Below are 17,500 nucleotides of genomic sequence, written 5' to 3' on the forward strand. Positions count from 1 at the left end.
GTGTGTGTGTGTGTTAAACGTGGTAGACGGGACACATTGGGTAGTTTGGAGCCTTGAACTCTATCACACCACCACTGCTTGGCATGTGCTCACTGCCAGGCTGAGAACAGCTGTGGTGCCAATCGGAGTCTGCACACACCCAATATCACTGGACAAATATACTCTGAGTCTGTGCATACTGTGACCATGAACTCTTTCCCAAATATATGGTGTCAGTCCTGCATTTTGTACCCTAGCTGAACCCAAAGGGGTTGTGCCTAGTAAAATTAATTTATAATATTAATAAACACGTATTTATATGGCCAACTAGGCTTTTATAGTGGTTCAGAAGCCAGATGAACAGCTGCAATACATGAAGTTGAGTCTTAGATAATGTATCACCACAGAAGATTGATTTTTGTCGCCCTCTGCAGGCTGCAATGTGGAAAACGCCTGCTACAACCTGGGCGTGTGTGCGGAGAGGAACGCCATCTCCAAAGCGGTCTCAGAGGGATACAGGGACTTCAAAGCCATCGCCATTGCCAGGTACCCCTAATTATCTCGTTTTCTCACAGCAGGGCTGGTAGTCTTACATCATACTTCCTTTGTTTTTGTTTAGTTTTTAGCTTTTTACATGTGCACTGTGTCTTAATGTGAAATATAATAGGATTTGAAGACGAGAAACCCTTTTGAACAAAACTAAAGAGAACAATCCTGTCTTACGTATTTTGAAAAATATACAACAGCATTATCTTTTAATAAACCAGCCATGCTTATCTTCTGACAGCGATCTGTCTGACCAGTTCATCTCACCTTGTGGAGGTTGCCGGCAGTTTATGAGGGAGGTGAGTTCACTCAATTGCGTTGACGAAAGTGGAATTAAGTATTAGCTATGTTCACATACTCGAACCCAAGGTGTGAGCTGCTTCTTTAAAGGTTACATTACTGTTTTTTTTCTTCTGCGTTAGTGTGTCCAAAGGACGCTTCATTTTTAGATTTTAACGTTGTTTTTATAGTAATTGATGTTGGTACTTAAGGTTCTCTGAATGTTATTAACGGACAAGTAATGACGGTTCATGTCATTTTCAAAGCATCCTCTTTACAGCATTGTTCATTTTACGTGTGTGTGTGTGTGTGTGTGTTTGTGCCTGTAGTTTGGGGCCAGTTGGGACGTGTACATGTCCAAACCTGACGGATCCTATGTGGAGACGACGGTCGAGGCACTGCTGCCACAATCCTTTGGACCCGAGGACCTCCAGATGAAGAAAGTGAACAGCATTCCCAACGAGTTCTGATGCAGTTACCGGGAGTTCTAGTGTAGGCTACTTATCCAAAGATCACGCATAAGAACTTTAAAAAAACTGGTGCTTTGATGTCAATATGATAAGGCAGCGATGCATTGTGTTCCCTGGTGGTTCTGACCCATTTTTACTTTCACAACCTACAAGTACAAAAAATTGCGTACTTTACTCCACAGGTGGAGGCAAATTATTAAATGGAAATGCAAAAAGATTTCCATTCCTTTTCTAATAGGCTAGTAATGCTATTAGCTATGCTATGCGCTATGTCAACATGTCAAAAATGGAAACTGAATCATGCTGCAGGAATCCACACAACAAAACATTATTTATGGAAGACTACGATAGAATATAAACATAAAGCCATTTCATGTCTTTTCCAAAACGTTCAACACATCTGCTGAATATCGTGACCTTTTCCAGGCCTGGAAAATTAGATTTCCATGACCACGTGAACCCTGCACTGTCTTCAATGTAATTATGCCTGTGTGTTAATGTGTGCAATGATCTGTGTATTTAGAATAATATACAGTATGCACAAAATGCAAAAGTTAAGAAAGAAATAAGAAAGGAAAGAAGAGTGAACAAGAGTGAAAGAAGAAGGGAAAGAAGAGTGAACAAGAGTGAAAGAAGAAAGAGTGAACAAGAGTGAAAGAAGAAAGGAAAGAAGAGTGAACAAGAGCTATGGATAAAGACAGTAAAGAGTATGTAATCATGCCTGTGTGTTAATGTGTGCAATGATCTGTGTATTTAGAATAATATATGTCTGAATGTAAATAAGCCTATTTAAGATTGATTGTATACTGAAATAAACCCATTGAGTTAGTATTTGCAGTGTGTTTTGTGCTTTTACTTAAGACTTCACTCAATTAACAGCTGAGTTGCATGCTTAACCCATTCTACCAGTCGTGGCCAAATGTTTTGATTATGACACAAATATACATTTTCACAAAGTTTGCTGTTATAGTTTCTTTAGATATTTTTGTCAGATGTTACTCTGGAAGACTTATTACAAGCATTTAATAAGTGTCAAAGACTTATCTTGACAATTACATGAAGTGGATGCTAAGAGTGTTGACCCTTCTTTTTCAAGACCGCTGCAATCCGCCCTGGCATGCTGTCAATTCACTTCTGGACCACGTCCTGACTAATGGCAGCCCAATCTTGCATAATCAATGCATGGAGTTTGTTAGAATTTGTGGGTTTTTGTTTGTCCACCCGCCTCTTGAGGATTGACCACAAGTTCTCAATGGGATTAAGGTCTGGGGAGTTTTGTGGCCATGGACTCAAAATTACGATGTTTTGTTCCCCGAGCCACTTAGTAATCACATTTCACACACACACACACACACACAAACACTTTTTGTATCTCCAGCCCTGTCTTGTGGCAGTAACCACGTCAGTGTGAACACACACCCCCGCCTCATCATTTGCCCTGTGGGAAGGAAGGTTCTGGCAGTCTTTGCAGGTCGATGTGACCCTCTCCTCCACATGCATAGCAAAGAACAAAGTCTTCATACCTTCCCCCACTACCTTGGCAGTGTCTTGCAATGTGCCCATCTTCTCCACATGTTTAGCGTATGACAACACCCACAGGATTGCTTATCCTAAAGCTTTTACCTCTGTCTGTGTTGCCAATTAGAAGAACTGGAGGATTCTGGCCCTCTTTGTCTCCTGTTCTGTTGGGAAAGCTCACTTCCTATAGTTGCAGTAGGGTGCGATTTCTTAGAAATGGCTAGATTATTGTAAAATTGCATCATTTTAGCAATAATTTCATCATTGTCTGAGAGATGAATACAAAAAAACATCACAAGCGTTTCAGTACACACACACACACACACACACACACACACACACACACAGACACACACAGACACACACAGACACACACAGACACACACACACACACTGTAACAGGTTGCAGGGTGGGCAGTGCAGTAACTGAGGAATCAGGTCACAACTGGCAGTAAAAGAGGGTTTTTAATAAAGTTTGTCACTCAAAACAGGTACAACTCAGGGGTTTCCATAAACTCAGGCAAAGGATCCTTCAACACAACTTAAAAGTCCAAAACACAAAATGTTCTTGTTCCCTCTTCTTGCAGGGTTTTCCTAATAAACATAAACTTAAACTACTTTCCTTGTAGTCGGTTGCCAGTGGGTCAGTCCAGGCGGTTTCCGGCTTGGGGCTATCCTTCCCCCTTCCGGTTGTGGCCTAGTAAGCGCTTCACTAAGCGCTTCCATGCACGCTCCCAACGCACATCAGGTGCGCTCTGCTCTCTCTGGCTCTCCCCCACACAACAGGCACCACCTGCCTTATCTGCTCCTGCAATTAAGCACCTACACCTGGGTGCCTGCTGCATTCTGGGGCCTGTAGTCATTGGACCGGCGGCCATCTTGTGGTGTGGCAGCCAGTCCTCCCGGGAAATGCCACACCCAACTATAAGCTGGCCCGCCGTGATGCCACACATCCTTCTCCCCGAACCTGACGCCCTCGGCAGGATAAAATCAGTCCAAAAGGCATCACAGTGCGACAGGTCATATGCTTCTCCAATGCGCCATCCTGGCCTGTGAACGACAGAGACATTAAACAGATGGTGGTTCAGAACCCATCTACTCACCCTGCTGTTTGTCTCTTTTTCACCCCGTTTCTTATTCTTCTCCTTTGGTTCACTGTCCTCTGGGTCATCTGCCTCGACCCCGTTGTGGTCTTCCTCCAACTCTTCTTGAGCAGGGGCTGCCTCGGCAGCAGACTGGGCTTGAGCTTCCTTGTTAGCTGGTGTGACTTCTTCTGAGTCATCAGAGTCCCCTTCACCTGCTTCGCTCTTATCAGGATTATCTTCCTTAGCATCTTCATCATCAACCTCTTTATCACCATCACCCACGTCTTCTTCATCACAGTCGTCTTCACCCTCATCATCACCTTTGTCTTCATCTCCAACATCACCTTCTTCATCACTGACATCATGGTCCTCATAGACATCATCATCTTCGTTGACATCTAGGACCACCTGCGCTTTGAACGCCTCTGCTGGACGCATCCATGTGGCGGTCAGCTCGGTAAACGCTCCAGCGCTGCGCATCTTGGCTAGCCTCTCCTCGGCTCTCGCACACAACTCACCAGACCAGGCGTTCTTCTTAGCAGCCTCCTGTAGGTCAGCCTCAGTTGGGTTGTCCTTCAGCCGCATCTGCCGTAAGGCTCTACTGGTCTCAAGCTGGGCCACCTGGCTCTCTATCAGCATCCTCACCAGTTCTTCCATTTTCTGTTTGGTGCTCCTTTGCGTGAAGTATGTACTCCTGTATGTCCTCTTAAAAGTTGAGACAAACCTTCACCGTCTTCTCTGCCACTCGTCCACACTTAAGCCCGTGTTGTCCCTGCCCGCATTCTCCACCATGTGTAACAGGTTGCAGGGTGGGCAGTGCAGTAACTGAGGAATCAGGTCACAACTGGCAGTAAAAGAGGGTTTTTAATAAAGTTTGTCACTCAAAACAGGTACAACTCAGGGGTTTCCATAAACTCAGGCAAAGGATCCTTCAACACAACTTAAAAGTCCAAAACACAAAATGTTCTTGTTCCCTCTTCTTGCAGGGTTTTCCTAATAAACATAAACTTAAACTACTTTCCTTGTAGTCGGTTGCCAGTGGGTCAGTCCAGGCGGTTTCCGGCTTGGGGCTATCCTTCCCCCTTCCGGTTGTGGCCTAGTAAGCGCTTCACTAACGCCCGACTCACATTGTTGCGTTGATGCGTCAGGGTTAACGCATCCCCATTCACTTTGCATGGGGTGACGTCATCCTTTGCCGAACTGAACTGCGGCTCCGTTTGGTTCGCGTGCGTTGCGTTTCATGCTTTGCTCGCGACAAGAATTGAAGAAGGTTCAACTTTTCGACAGGCAATGCATGCGTCAGCCAATCATATTGCCGTTCATGCATAACTGACAGCACAGGCACTAGCCAATCATATCCCGTATATGCTCACGTCTACAGAGCGGCAAACTAAAAAAAAAAAACATGGCTGCCAAACTCCGTAGATGGTCGTATTTGTACCTTCAAGTTGGTTGTTTGACTTTTTTTTGGTTAGATTTTTTAAAAGTTACCGAGAAATAGACACTGTACAATGTAAAAACCCCTTTATTGTAACTGAGAAATACGTATCATAGGATTTGCGAGGTGTCTGAGCACACTGTCTAATGATGGGTTAGGGTTAGCATGCTACTACTCACAGGGTAAAAGCTTACTAATGACGTCATTGGTTTGTTGACCTGTCAATCTCACTATAACGTCTCCGTTATCAACAGAACCCCATGCGCCAAACTCCTCCTCCACCGTCCGTTGCATCAACGCAACAATGTGAGTCGGGCGTGAGCGCTTCCATGCACGCTCCCAACGCACATCAGGTGCGCTCTGCTCTCTCTGGCTCTCCCCCACACAACAGGCACCACCTGCCTTATCTGCTCCTGCAATTAAGCACCTACACCTGGGTGCCTGCTGCATTCTGGGGCCTGTAGTCATTGGACCGGCGGCCATCTTGTGGTGTGGCAGCCAGTCCTCCCGGGAAATGCCACACCCAACTATAAGCTGGCCCGCCGTGATGCCACAACACACACACAAACACACATACACACACACACACACACACACACACACACACACACACACACACACACACACACACACACACACACACACACACACACACACACACACACTCACACACACACAAACACACTGTGTATCTCCAGCCCTGTCTTTGGGCAGTGCCCACATCAGTGTGAACACACACCCCTGCCTCATCATTTGCCCTGCGGGCAGAAAGGGCACCAGGGATTGGCTGCTGATCAGAGCACACACTTGATAAAAGAAACTAAAGAGATCCAAAGTTCCCATACAACCTGACCACCTAAACACACACACACACACAAACACCCACACATACAGAGCAGGCATGAGTACCCCGCATCTGACACCAGAGCACGGAATGCAGGAGGGGGTGATGGGATTGATCCGGACGTCTCTGGAGGCTAAGGAGTTCGCCTACTGCCCCTACAGCAAGTTCCCCGTGGGGGCCGCTTTGATGACGCGCGACGGGAAGGTGTTCACAGGTGAGGAGAGGGCTGCTGCTGCATTTCTAAACTTCGACTGGATTATGAGAGCATAACAAAGAATAAGACGGTAATCTGAAATGTTTACAGTTTCTCTGGCTAATCTCAATAAATATTCACTGAGGTTCACGTCAAGGCTGGCTGTACTGGCAGGGCTCACAAAGGGAGATTATTTTTATTTTCTTTATTACTCAGTCAGTATCTAGTGTATGGGATAATGACATATATGTTATGCGTTATTGTATTTTATAAAGGCCTTGAGAAGAGAAAAGAAGAGAAAAAAAAAACTGAAACAAGAATGGGAGCATTCAGAGAATGCAAACCTCCGCCTTGTGACCTTGACCTTTGACCTTGACATCTGAAAATCTAATCAATTATTGCCATTATATTACCCACAAAGTTTGATGGAAATCGGTCCATGCGTTTCTGCGTAATCCTGCTAACAAACAAACAAACAAACAAACATACAGGGGCGAAAACATAACCTCCTTGGCGGAGGTAATGAGTGTTTACATACAAGACCCCGTAGAACTGTGTGAATGTTGTGACTTCATTTGAATGGCAGCAGGTGACATTCATTTATTCAAACGGCAGGGCATTGATAAAAAAACTATTTACATATTTTACATAATAATTTACGTAACACACTTCCTTGAAAACAGTCATAAATAGAATTTGCATTTCCTAAAGGAAACCTACCAGTGCATGAAATACACGAAATGCAAAAGTTAAGAAAGAAAGAAGAAAGGAAAGAAGAGTGAACAAGAGTGAAAGAAGAGTGAACAAGAGCTTAGGATAAAGACAGTAAAGAGAGAGTGAAGAGGGAAAAGTTTGAAATAAGGAGAGAAATGGACTGAAGTAGAGAGATGGAGTGTGAGAAAGAGGAGTTGGAAAGGGATAGAAAAAAAACAAGTGGATGGAGGTTCTACAGAGAGAGGGGATACTTGAAAATAGGAAAGAGAATGGACTGGTGGAAAATGTTAGAATGATCAATGGATGAAGTGGAATATATAGACATGAGAGGAAACAACAAGTGGTAAACGTGTAAATGTACACAGCAATTGTAGGGTTTTCCTGTAAAACTCTTCTTTTTCTTAATGGAGCCTTCCAACAGAGATGATTTTTAAATATTTATTTTTGGCAAAGACAATAACAAACATTACATGATCCACCTCATCTAATGTAAAACTTGTTTTCTCAACTAACTCTCTCAGGAAAATATCTTCCAATCTAAACACCGATTTATCAAATCATGAGCTTAATACTAAATACCTTTCATAAACAATCATGTATTGAGGCCTATATCCTAAAATCATTAAATACACATATGGCACCTTCAGCAATAATGTGGTAGATGTACATAACATTTACAAACATCATATGGTATATACATGATACAGCTTAGTGGGTATACAGTGTGCTCATAGGGTTACTATTACAAGGGTTAGTACAGTAGGAACCGAAAAACATGTCGATGGTGGCAATTATATATATTGCATATAAATGCTAGCACAGAGTATAGGGTAGAGTAAGTGTATGGTACGGTGGTGATGGGTACATGCGGGCCCAAGGATTTCTACAAATAGATCAGGTGGAGAGACTACAGCAGCATCCCACAGCAAAGATAGTCTAGACTAGGAAGGGAAGATAGAAACAGAGTGAGTGGAGTTCAGGTGCCAATATCAGAGATGAGGAGCAATAGTGATGAAGAGCAACGTTTCCACATGCGTCAACATTTGGATCTTGCTATAAGAGAAAGAAAAAAATTGTTAGCAGACATCAATTTGATAAACACATAATGGGTAGGTAATTAACAGTAGGTTATATGGCCACTTTATCAGTATCAAAGTCTTTAGCAATATGATATAGAAAGAGAGGAAGAGAGATAGGTTGTCTGGTCAGGTATATGGAAATAGTATTTATATAGCATTTAGTTTTGTTATTTTATGTTTAAACTGTTGTGTAATAGTTTTTCCTCATTCAACTTTGCTTAATGTAAAATAGTTATGCAAATTGTAGTTGAGTGCGTGTTGCGACTGTCACCAGACAGGCACTGTTGTGTATCCTCACATCCCTGCCATCCTAACCAAGAGCTGTTGCACCATGTCAGCTAAACATAAAATAACAAAACTAAATGCAAATAAAATTCCCATATACCTGACCAGACAACCTCTCTCTCTTCCTCTCCTTCTATATCCTCGATATTTGCTGCCATTACCAAATTGCCTTTTTTGCACTACCATAACCTCACTTTTTAAGAAAACTTATGCTGCTATACATTTATCTGTATGTTCTACTTAGTATTATGTAATGCCTTGTCTGTATGTTCTACTTAGTATTAGGTAATCTACTGTCTTATCTGTTGTGCCTGTGCACTTTATATGTTTCAATGTGGGAGAGTGGGAAACGTTCTTTCGGTTACTTTGTATGTCTTGACATGTGAAGTTATCGACAATGAAGCTACTTTGACTTTGACCTTGAAAGGAAAGAAGAGTGAACAGGAGTGGCTATGGATAATGTAATGAGATGAAGAGAGAGATGGAATGTAAGAGAAAGTAGACTGAGAGGGAAAGAGAAAGGTGGATAGAAAAGTAGAGTATGGAAGGTGTCTCTTAATATTCCTAGTTATACAGTTGAATGGAAATGGACAGAGAGAAGAGGAGCCTTGGAACCCAGTTTAATTACTTTTTCTTGTGGAACAGGAGACAGGACATATTTGTTTGACAGGGGTGGTTACAAAATATGCTCCGGGTCTGTTCATACTGTTACTATGAACTCTTTTCCAAATAACGGGTGTCAGTCCAATTTTGTACCCTAGCTGAACCCAAAGGGGTTGTGCCTACAAAAATGAATTTCTATGGCCAACTAGGCCTTGATAGTGGTTCAGAAGCCAGATGAACAGCTGCAATACATGAAGTTGGGTCTTAGATAATGTATCACCAGAGACGATTGAATTTTGTCGCCCTCTGCAGGCTGTAATGTGGAAAACGCCTGCTACAACCTGGGCGTGTGTGCGGAGAGGAACGCCATCTCCAAGGCGGTCTCAGAGGGATACAGGGACTTCAAAGCCATCGCCATTGCCAGGTACCCCTAATTATCTCGTTTTGTCACAGCAGGGCTGGTAGTCTTACATCATACTTCCTTTGTTTTGAGCTTTTTACATGTGCACTGTGTCTTAAAGGCACCCAGTGCAACTTTCGAGGCTAAAAATAAACATTCAATTTCTAGTCTTTTTTACACGTAGTAAGTTTCAATAACTCCATACCATTACATACCGACATTCAAGCAGCAAAGATGAGACGTCGTTGTGTGGTGAGAACTGATAGAAAATCGATAACAACAACAATCGCCGCCATTTTCTTTATTTTTTGGTAACCTACAATAAATAAAGCAGGTTCCAGTCAATGGAAAAATGGCTTCTCCCCACCGGCGATTGTTGTTGTTTACGATTTTCTATCAGTTCTCACCACACAACGACGACTCATCTTTGCTCCTTGAATGTCGATATGTAATGGTATTGAGTTATTGAAACTTACTACGTGCAAAAAAGACTAGAAATTGAATGTTTATTTTTCATTGAATGTTTACATAAAGTTGCACTGGGTGCCTTTAATGTGAAATATAATAAGATTTGAAGACGAGAAACCCTTTTGAACAAAACTAAAGAGAACAATCTTGTCATATGAATTGTGATACATCATCTATCAGCTTTTTTGCAGCAATGTCCTGATTGAGGGTACATAATACAGATGAACAATAAATAAACAAAACAGATATATACGTATACAATAGCATACAACAGCATTATCTTTTAATAAACCAGCCATGCTTATCTTCTGACAGCAAAATGACTGACCAGTTCATCTCACCTTGCGGAGGTTGCCGGCAGTTTATGAGAGAGGTGAGTTGCAAGTGGAAATAAGTATATTAGCTATGTTCACATACTCGAACCCAAGGTGTGAGATGTTTTCTGTATAGGTTACAGCACTGATTTTTAGCTATTTCTCTTTAATCCATTTATTTATTTTTGTCATCTGCATTAGTGGGGCAATAAGACGCTCATATTAAGATTATTTTTTTTTTTTTTAACAGTGAAATTGATGTCGGTACTTTTGATGTTCTTTGAATGTAACAAGTAAAGTTATTTTCAAAGCATCCTCTTTACAGCATTGTTTATTTTACTTGTGGGTGTTTGTCCCTGTAGTTTGGGGTAAATTGGGACGTGTACATGTCCAAACCTGACGGCACCTATAAGCAGATGACGGTGGAGGCACTGCTGCCACGATCCTTTGGACCCGAGGACCTCTAGATGGAGCACAGCATTCCCAACTAGTTCTGATGCAGTTACCAGGAGTTCTAACGTAGGCTACTTATCCAAAGATCACGCATAAGAACTTTACTGGTGCTTTGATGTCAGTATGACAAAGCAGCGATGCATAGATGATGTAGTTTTAGTTTGGCAGGGGCTTTGCACGCGGTCAATTCCCCCACCGCCATATCATCCAGTTATTCAACATAATAAATCAGCAGCGAAGAAAACAATACAATCGTATTTTTTGACAAGAATTCCATAAATGATATATATATATAATATATGTCTGAATATAAATAAGACTATTTAAGATTGATTGTATACTGAAATAAACCCATTGAGTTAGTATTTACCGTGTGTTTTGTGCTTTTACTTCACTCCATTAACAGCTGACTTGCGCACTAAACCCATTCTACAATTTGCAGTAATTATAACCAAGTAACTACAACTTCACTTGCTAAACTTAGCTTCACATAGCTGAAAATGAACAAAAGAAGAACAGATTAAGAAATACTAATCACAATGAGCATATTATTTACAAATTTTATTTTTAACATTAAGGGACCACATGGGAAACATAAATTAAACATAGCGCAGTACACACTGTTCTATGTCATCAACATAAATAACAGCTACAGTATATGTTCGTTATTTCTTTTTCTTTTTAGTTTTATATATTTCGTTCCTAGCAGGGCTTATCTCTCTGTGGGCCAACACCTCCAACACGACAGCTTGCTCTTCATGAGTGTTGGAGTGGGAACATAACTACACATCCTAAAAGTACATTAGAGTGGGATCTACGCGTCAGGAGAGAGGCAAGCAGAGTGGGGGTGCAGTAACTCGTACCGGACTGTTTGTCATCGTGTGTGTGTGTGTGTGTGTGTGTGTGTGTGTGTGTGTGTGTGTGTGTGGAAAGACGGACTGCATTGTGGGGGACGAAGGCAAAAGAGCATGCATAGGCAAGGCATACTGTTTGTATGAAAAAACAAGAAATTATAAAGTCAGTAGCTTGGCAAATCATTACATGCTTAAGAAATTCATAGTTGAGACCTGATGGCGTATTTTAGATTGAAAAGAGGCGGGGAGAGGGGGGGACTAGCCAGGACCAGAGATCAGCCATTTCATTATTTCTACATCTAAAGAGAGAGCAGCAGGGTCAAAGGGCAAAGGAAGGAGAGGTTGACCTCTGACCCCGGATTCAGGGAAGCACACCATGTGCTCTAGAGGGGGGGGGGGGGGGGGGGGGGGTCAGTAACTGCGCTAAAGCATAACCATGACGAATGCCCGGGTGCCTCACACAGACCTCAGCACAGCAGCTGTGGGCATCCCTCATATCAGTGCAATGACAGCATAGGCTTCCTTTCATCACTACATCCAGTCAGTCACTTAGACGGTCCTCCTCTCATACTAAAGAAGCTTTTAAAAAATACACACAGAGAGACAGACACACACACCTGACCACGGGGTCCTGACCCGGAGCAGAGGTGTAGTCTGTATGACAGGGTGGCATAGCGCAGACACTCTCCCTCTGGTGTATGTGTGTGACGCTACTGTTAGCATCAGTGATAATATTAGCATCCGTGCTAACGTTAGCATTAGCATCAGTGCTAATGTTAGCATTCATGCTAACGTCAGTACTAATGTTAGCATCCATGCTAACGTCAGTGCTAATGTTAGCATCCATGCTAACGTCAGCGCTAATGTCATCATTAAAACTTGAGTTACTTCTTGTCGGGGGTGATCTTGTCCAGGCCGGGCCAGGTGGGGATGTAGTGGCGAGGCAGGGTGCCTTCCAGCAGCCTCTCCATCCACAGGTTCAGCCGGTCCAGCTTGTGGTGGATCTGCAGCGTGGTGGGCCTCTGGCGCCCCCGTGTGGTAGAGCTTGAACGAGAGCGCGAGCGGGACCGCTGGCTGGACCTGGAGCTGGAGCTGGAGCTGGACCTTGAGCGTGTGCCGTTAGCGGTGCCCGCCGAAGCTCCGCTGACTCCTCCAGCGGCTAAAGCTGCGTCCTCATCAGAGGAACGGCTCTGCTCGGCCTCCTCTCCGGTGAAGACGGGTCGGAACCGACAAAAGTACTTCTTATGGCCATTCAGCGCCAGCACATAGCCTGTGTAGTCTGCTTTGGACCCGGCACCAGAACCGTCCTCGTCGTCCTCGTCGGGCCGGTCGCCCAGGACAGCATCGGGGGCCGACTCCAGCAGAGAGTCCATCCACTGCTGGTGCTTACTCACATTCAGGAAAGAGTAGTGAAGAGACTGACTCCTGCGGAGAGACCACACAGACTTAGTCCCACTGCATTTATAATTCCTCAACTTAGGCTGAATCCCATTTCTCCCCCTACCCCTTCGTCTTTCCCCTTCCCCTCCGTTTTGCGCGTTCATTTGGAGGGGTAGGGTTGTCCCAATTCACGTTAAGACAGAGGGGTAGGGGAAGGGGAAGCGCTTTCTACCCCTCCAAACGGAGATTTTCCGAGGGCACACTTCAAACGGAGGGGTAGACTGATTTCCCTCAATGCATTGCGAACCCGTGATCATTAAAGAAGAAACATCGCGGGAGTCAATTTAAAAATGTCGGAAACAGCAGGGAAAGCATCACACAAATTAAAGTATTTTCTTTGTAATTCATGATTTTAAAACTTGTTTGATGAAATGTTGCATTGTGTAAATAACAGCTGCAGGCGCCATGTTTGTTTATGTCTGGTGAGTGACAGCTGTCGCTCTCCGGTTACGTAACAGCCGACGCTTCGTACTGATGACGTACGTAATTGTTGAAGGGCTATCCCAATTCGAAGGGCTAGCGTTTTAACCCCTTCGGCTACCCCTCCGTTTGAAAAAGCGAAGGCAAAGGGGTAGGGGTAAGGGTAGGGGTAGAGATTAGAAATGGGATTGGGCCTTAGTCTCTGGTAGTATTCTGTCAGTACTACACAAACAGATGTTAGATCTGGAGGAGAATTCAGCAGATGAAAGCATTTCAGGAGAGTGGAAATCCGTCAGCTGTGCTTTCCCTACAGCTATAGCTCCCACTTACCTCATCTCTCCTGATTGGGGAATTTGCTAAAATGGGCTATAACAGTGTGGGAGCTGTACAGTGAAGTGCACCTAGAAAACTCTTCATTAGGACCTTGAAACTAGTGTTTTATCATCGGAAAGACCACACAGACTTAGTCCCACTGCATTTATACTTCCTCAACTTAGTCTCTGGTAGTATTTTGTCCCCTGAGTAGGACATTCCCTTCAATGGCAAGGACAGTGTGACCTCAACATTCAAATGAATGCAACATCCGAGACGAGATTGAGCCAAAGTAACACGGCTTTCGAAAGGTGCTTCGGGTGGGTTCAGATTCATGGTGGTTGTACTGAGCAGAAAGCACTGCTGTAACCAGCTCATTTATATCGGACGTTTAAAACGACCGCAAAAACACATCTGCTCTTCCTGGATTAAACACCTCAATACGCACAGTGGTGAACAAATGTAATATGAATGCTAACCTGCTACAAACATCACACATTCTAGCAAACCTGCAGCAAAAATAGGATTAAGAATAGAAGGCTTTTCTCAAAGTCTGTTGCAAGTTTGCTATAAACCCACTTTGCATATGGCAATATGAAATTTGCAGAAGAATTTCGAATGGTAAACCACAAGTGCAATCAACTGTTTTGTGAGTGTATGCCTAAACTATCTCCTCACCCTGAGAAGGAGTAGACCTCCTTGGCGAACTTCTTGAGCAGAACCTGTTTGGACGAGTCGGTTAGGACCAGAACCACGTTGATGTGACCCGGCTTCAGCTTGACCAGGTTGCTGGTGTACGTGATGTCGGTCAGCTCCGTCACCTCCACAAAGTTCTTCTTGGGCGCCCGACTGCGGAGGGGACACGAGGACACGAGGATGTCAAGACACAAGTTTTTTTTCTTTTAAGATTTATATTTGAGCTTTTTGGCCTTTAATCGAGTTTTTGTGAAGAGTGGGACAGGAAATGAGAAGGAGAATAAGAGGGGAGTTGACAGGAGAAATGACATCAGGTCGGAATCGAACCCGGGACCTCCATGGGAATCAAGCCCCGAATTTGGTCGGGGCTACTGGTTGCATCACAGTGCCCCCAAGACATTCGTTTTGACTTATGTTTGACTACATTTTTACACCAATCATTGGGGACAATGATTCATACTGCTGCATGTTCAGTGCGTTTTGAATGACTTCCTGTCTGACCTGGAAGTACTCTCTGCACCAGCCGACCCCTCTGCAGTCTTGGGTTGCTCCTTCCCCTTCGGCTTGCTGGGCTTCTCGTCACCAGATTCACTGCACATTCAGAACAAAACCAATTAAAGAGCAGATGAAACCCTCAACACCAGCAACCACACAAAACAGCATTTATCCAGCGTTTACTCCGGGAAAACAGATGGGATCAACATTTATAAAGCGTTTACTCCAGGAAAACAGATGGGATCAACATTTATAAAGCGTTTACTCCAGGAAAACAAATGGGATCAGCATTTATAAAGCGTTTACTCCAGGAAAACAGATGGGATCAGCATTTATCCAACGTTTACTCCGGGAAAACAGATAAGATGGTTAAGCATAATAGGTGGACAGGACGACATGGTGATGCACTCACTGTAGTACATACAGTACAGTACAGTGCAAGGTAGATATCCCATAACGTCATAAGATGTCATGTGTGTATGCGTGTTCATCTCCTGTGTTGTTACCTGAAGGCCTGGATGATGACGGTGCCGAACAGGATGAAGAGAGCAGAGAAGATGAGGGACATGATGGGCATCATCTCTCTCCTGGGGAGGGACAGGGGGGGGGGGGTCAGAGTCTCTTAAAACACATAATAATGTCATGATGGTGTCTCCCATGTAAAAGTAAGGTGAAGATTTGTATTAAACAATTAAACATTTTCATTATTATTCATAAACTATAGTTTTAATTTTACATTCATCATTATAAAACTGTAGTGCTGCGGAAGTCAGATACACTGGACACGACACACACATCAAATCTCCCATAATGCCTTTGTGTAGGACTGTACACAGGCTTGAAGACAGATATATTTATTGACCACTGTTACGGCCCATCTCAGCCACTCACCAGTTAGAGTACAGCAGGTCTGTGTACAGCTGGCCGATGTAGTCGTACGCCGTGTTCATCCACTGAATCAGAAACATCTGCACAAAACGGTGAATATATCATAAGTAGAATTATATATAATAGTGTGTTTTTATATACTTTCTAAGTAGTTCCAACTCATGGGAATTCTTCCCCCACAAGAAAACATTGTGCATGCGTGTGTGCGTGCGTGTATTACAAGGCAGACTTGTTGGTCAGTTTCGCTGACATAGCATGTGTGTCTGTGTGTGTGTCTGTGTGTCTGTGTGTCTGTGTGTGCGTCTGTGTGTGTGTCTGTGTGTGTGTCTGTGTGTGTGTCTGTGTGTGTGTGTGTGTCTGTGTGTGTGTGTCTGTGTGTGTGTCTGTGACACACACACACAGACACATTAGCGCTTCTACAACATGCCGATCACTCAGTATCTCATTCTGTCTTGAAAAACAACTCCATTCCAGAAGAAATACTTACTTTCATGATCAAAACACGACTGCAATGTCTTCCAACGAAATACAACTTAGCAACATGGTATCCCGCAAAGCACAACCCTCATTGTATACTGCATACAAACTATCAGGAAAAAGAAACTGTGGCTCACATACTCAATGGATGTAATTTCTACAAAGGACAGTATGTGGCCAGGCACGACCGTTTGGTAGATCTGGTTGCAAAAGACTTACAAAACCTAAGACATGATGGCAGGTTTTACCTTCATAGCACTGTGAAATTGAACTGGTTTCATCATAATATACTTGACAATGAGTACTTTAAAAACATTCCAAACACCCCAGATATTGTAATTGTAAATGAATCTGTGAACTCTGTATTTATTATTGAAGTAGGCTGCTGTTTTGATTTGTATATGGAGACTTGCTATTATTCCAAGCTACTGAAATATCAATCATTAATGCAAAATTCTGCTCTGTTTCAGCTATCATTGGTAGCAAGCAAATATGGAGTCGAAGATGTTTTGTTTATCCTTGACTCTTGAGTGTTACAGTATTAAGAGAACTGATAAAAGTTTGTAAGCCTATCAGACCTGTCACCCTGTCAAAGACTCTTCCCAAAGTATTTGGATCCTGTAACTTGTCGCTTGTCTTGTGGATCCAAATAAAAGCAATCAAATGTGTGTGTGTCTGTGTGTCTGTGTGTGTGTTTTCTGTGTTTGTGTGTTTGTGTGTTTGTGTGCAGGGATGCCTCTACACTTCTGTGGGCATACAGGACTGCCTCTACATCTCCGGGCGGTGCAGGCTAGAGGCTAGTTCGTTGTTGAGCTCTGGTAGCGTAGCTCCCAGGCTGAGGCAGGTGGTGTCTGTGTCTGTGTCTGTGTCTGTGTCTGTGTCTGTGTCTGTGTCTGTGTCTGTGTCTGTGTCTGTGTCTGTGTCTGTGTCTGTGTCTGTGTCTGTGTCTGTGTCTGTGTCTGTGTCTGTGTCTGTGTCTGTGTCTGCGTCTGCGTCTGCGTCTGCGTCTGCGTCTGCGTCTGCGTCTGCGTCTGCGTCTGCGTCTGCGTCTGCGTCTGTGTGACTTACGGAGGCTAGTTCGTTGTTGAGCTCAGGTAGCGTAGCTCCCAGGCTTAGACAGGTGGGGTCTCTCTGCAGGAGGTCCAGATGCTCATTCAGACGGCGCCGATCATCTTCACTGCCGTTCCAGCCGCCCAGAACCTCTTTATACACCACTTTACCAGAGGTGCTGCGCCTCTCCATGATCACCA

The 17,500-nt window shown here is 43.7% G+C and overlaps 3 protein-coding genes across 4 annotated transcripts in view; 2 read left to right on the forward strand and 1 right to left on the reverse strand.

Annotated features, from left to right (window-relative positions):
- Positions 1–1,274, forward strand: part of LOC308371173 (cytidine deaminase-like) — a gene marked incomplete at both ends in the record, with an annotated part of 2,323 nt that extends 1,049 nt beyond the window's left edge. The window contains 3 exons of the mRNA XM_080846014.1: positions 414–525; positions 767–824; positions 1,134–1,274. Coding sequence (XP_080702140.1) covers positions 414–525; positions 767–824; positions 1,134–1,274 — 311 coding nt within the window. The remainder of the gene's footprint in view (positions 1–413; positions 526–766; positions 825–1,133) is intronic.
- A 4,942-nt stretch (positions 1,275–6,216) lies between these two features.
- Positions 6,217–10,682, forward strand: LOC308371726 (cytidine deaminase-like; the record flags this gene model as incomplete). Its single annotated transcript, XM_080846713.1, has 4 exons — positions 6,217–6,373; positions 9,346–9,457; positions 10,217–10,274; positions 10,578–10,682. 4 exons carry the CDS (start codon positions 6,217–6,219, stop codon positions 10,680–10,682), a joined length of 432 nt encoding a protein of 143 aa, XP_080702839.1.
- Positions 10,683–11,202: 520 nt separating this feature from the next.
- dnajc16l (DnaJ (Hsp40) homolog, subfamily C, member 16 like) overlaps positions 11,203–17,500 on the reverse strand; it is a 14,697-nt gene continuing 8,399 nt past the window's right edge. The window contains exons 10-15 of one of the 2 annotated variants that reach the window (XM_080846001.1): positions 17,319–17,500; positions 15,777–15,853; positions 15,392–15,472; positions 14,892–14,981; positions 14,373–14,543; positions 11,203–12,947 (exon numbers count right to left, since the gene is read on the reverse strand). The exon at positions 17,319–17,500 is cut by the window's right edge and continues 1 nt beyond it. In XM_080846001.1, coding sequence (XP_080702127.1) covers positions 12,407–12,947; positions 14,373–14,543; positions 14,892–14,981; positions 15,392–15,472; positions 15,777–15,853; positions 17,319–17,500 — 1,142 coding nt within the window. In that variant the 3' untranslated portion in view covers positions 11,203–12,406. The remainder of the gene's footprint in view (positions 12,948–14,372; positions 14,544–14,891; positions 14,982–15,391; positions 15,473–15,776; positions 15,854–17,318) is intronic. The other variant, XM_080846002.1, reaches the window with a different exon arrangement.

The sequence above is a fragment of the Sprattus sprattus genome, assembly GCF_963457725.1.
Source record: "Sprattus sprattus genome assembly, chromosome: 10".
In the NCBI taxonomy this organism is placed as follows: Eukaryota; Metazoa; Chordata; class Actinopteri; order Clupeiformes; family Clupeidae; genus Sprattus; species Sprattus sprattus.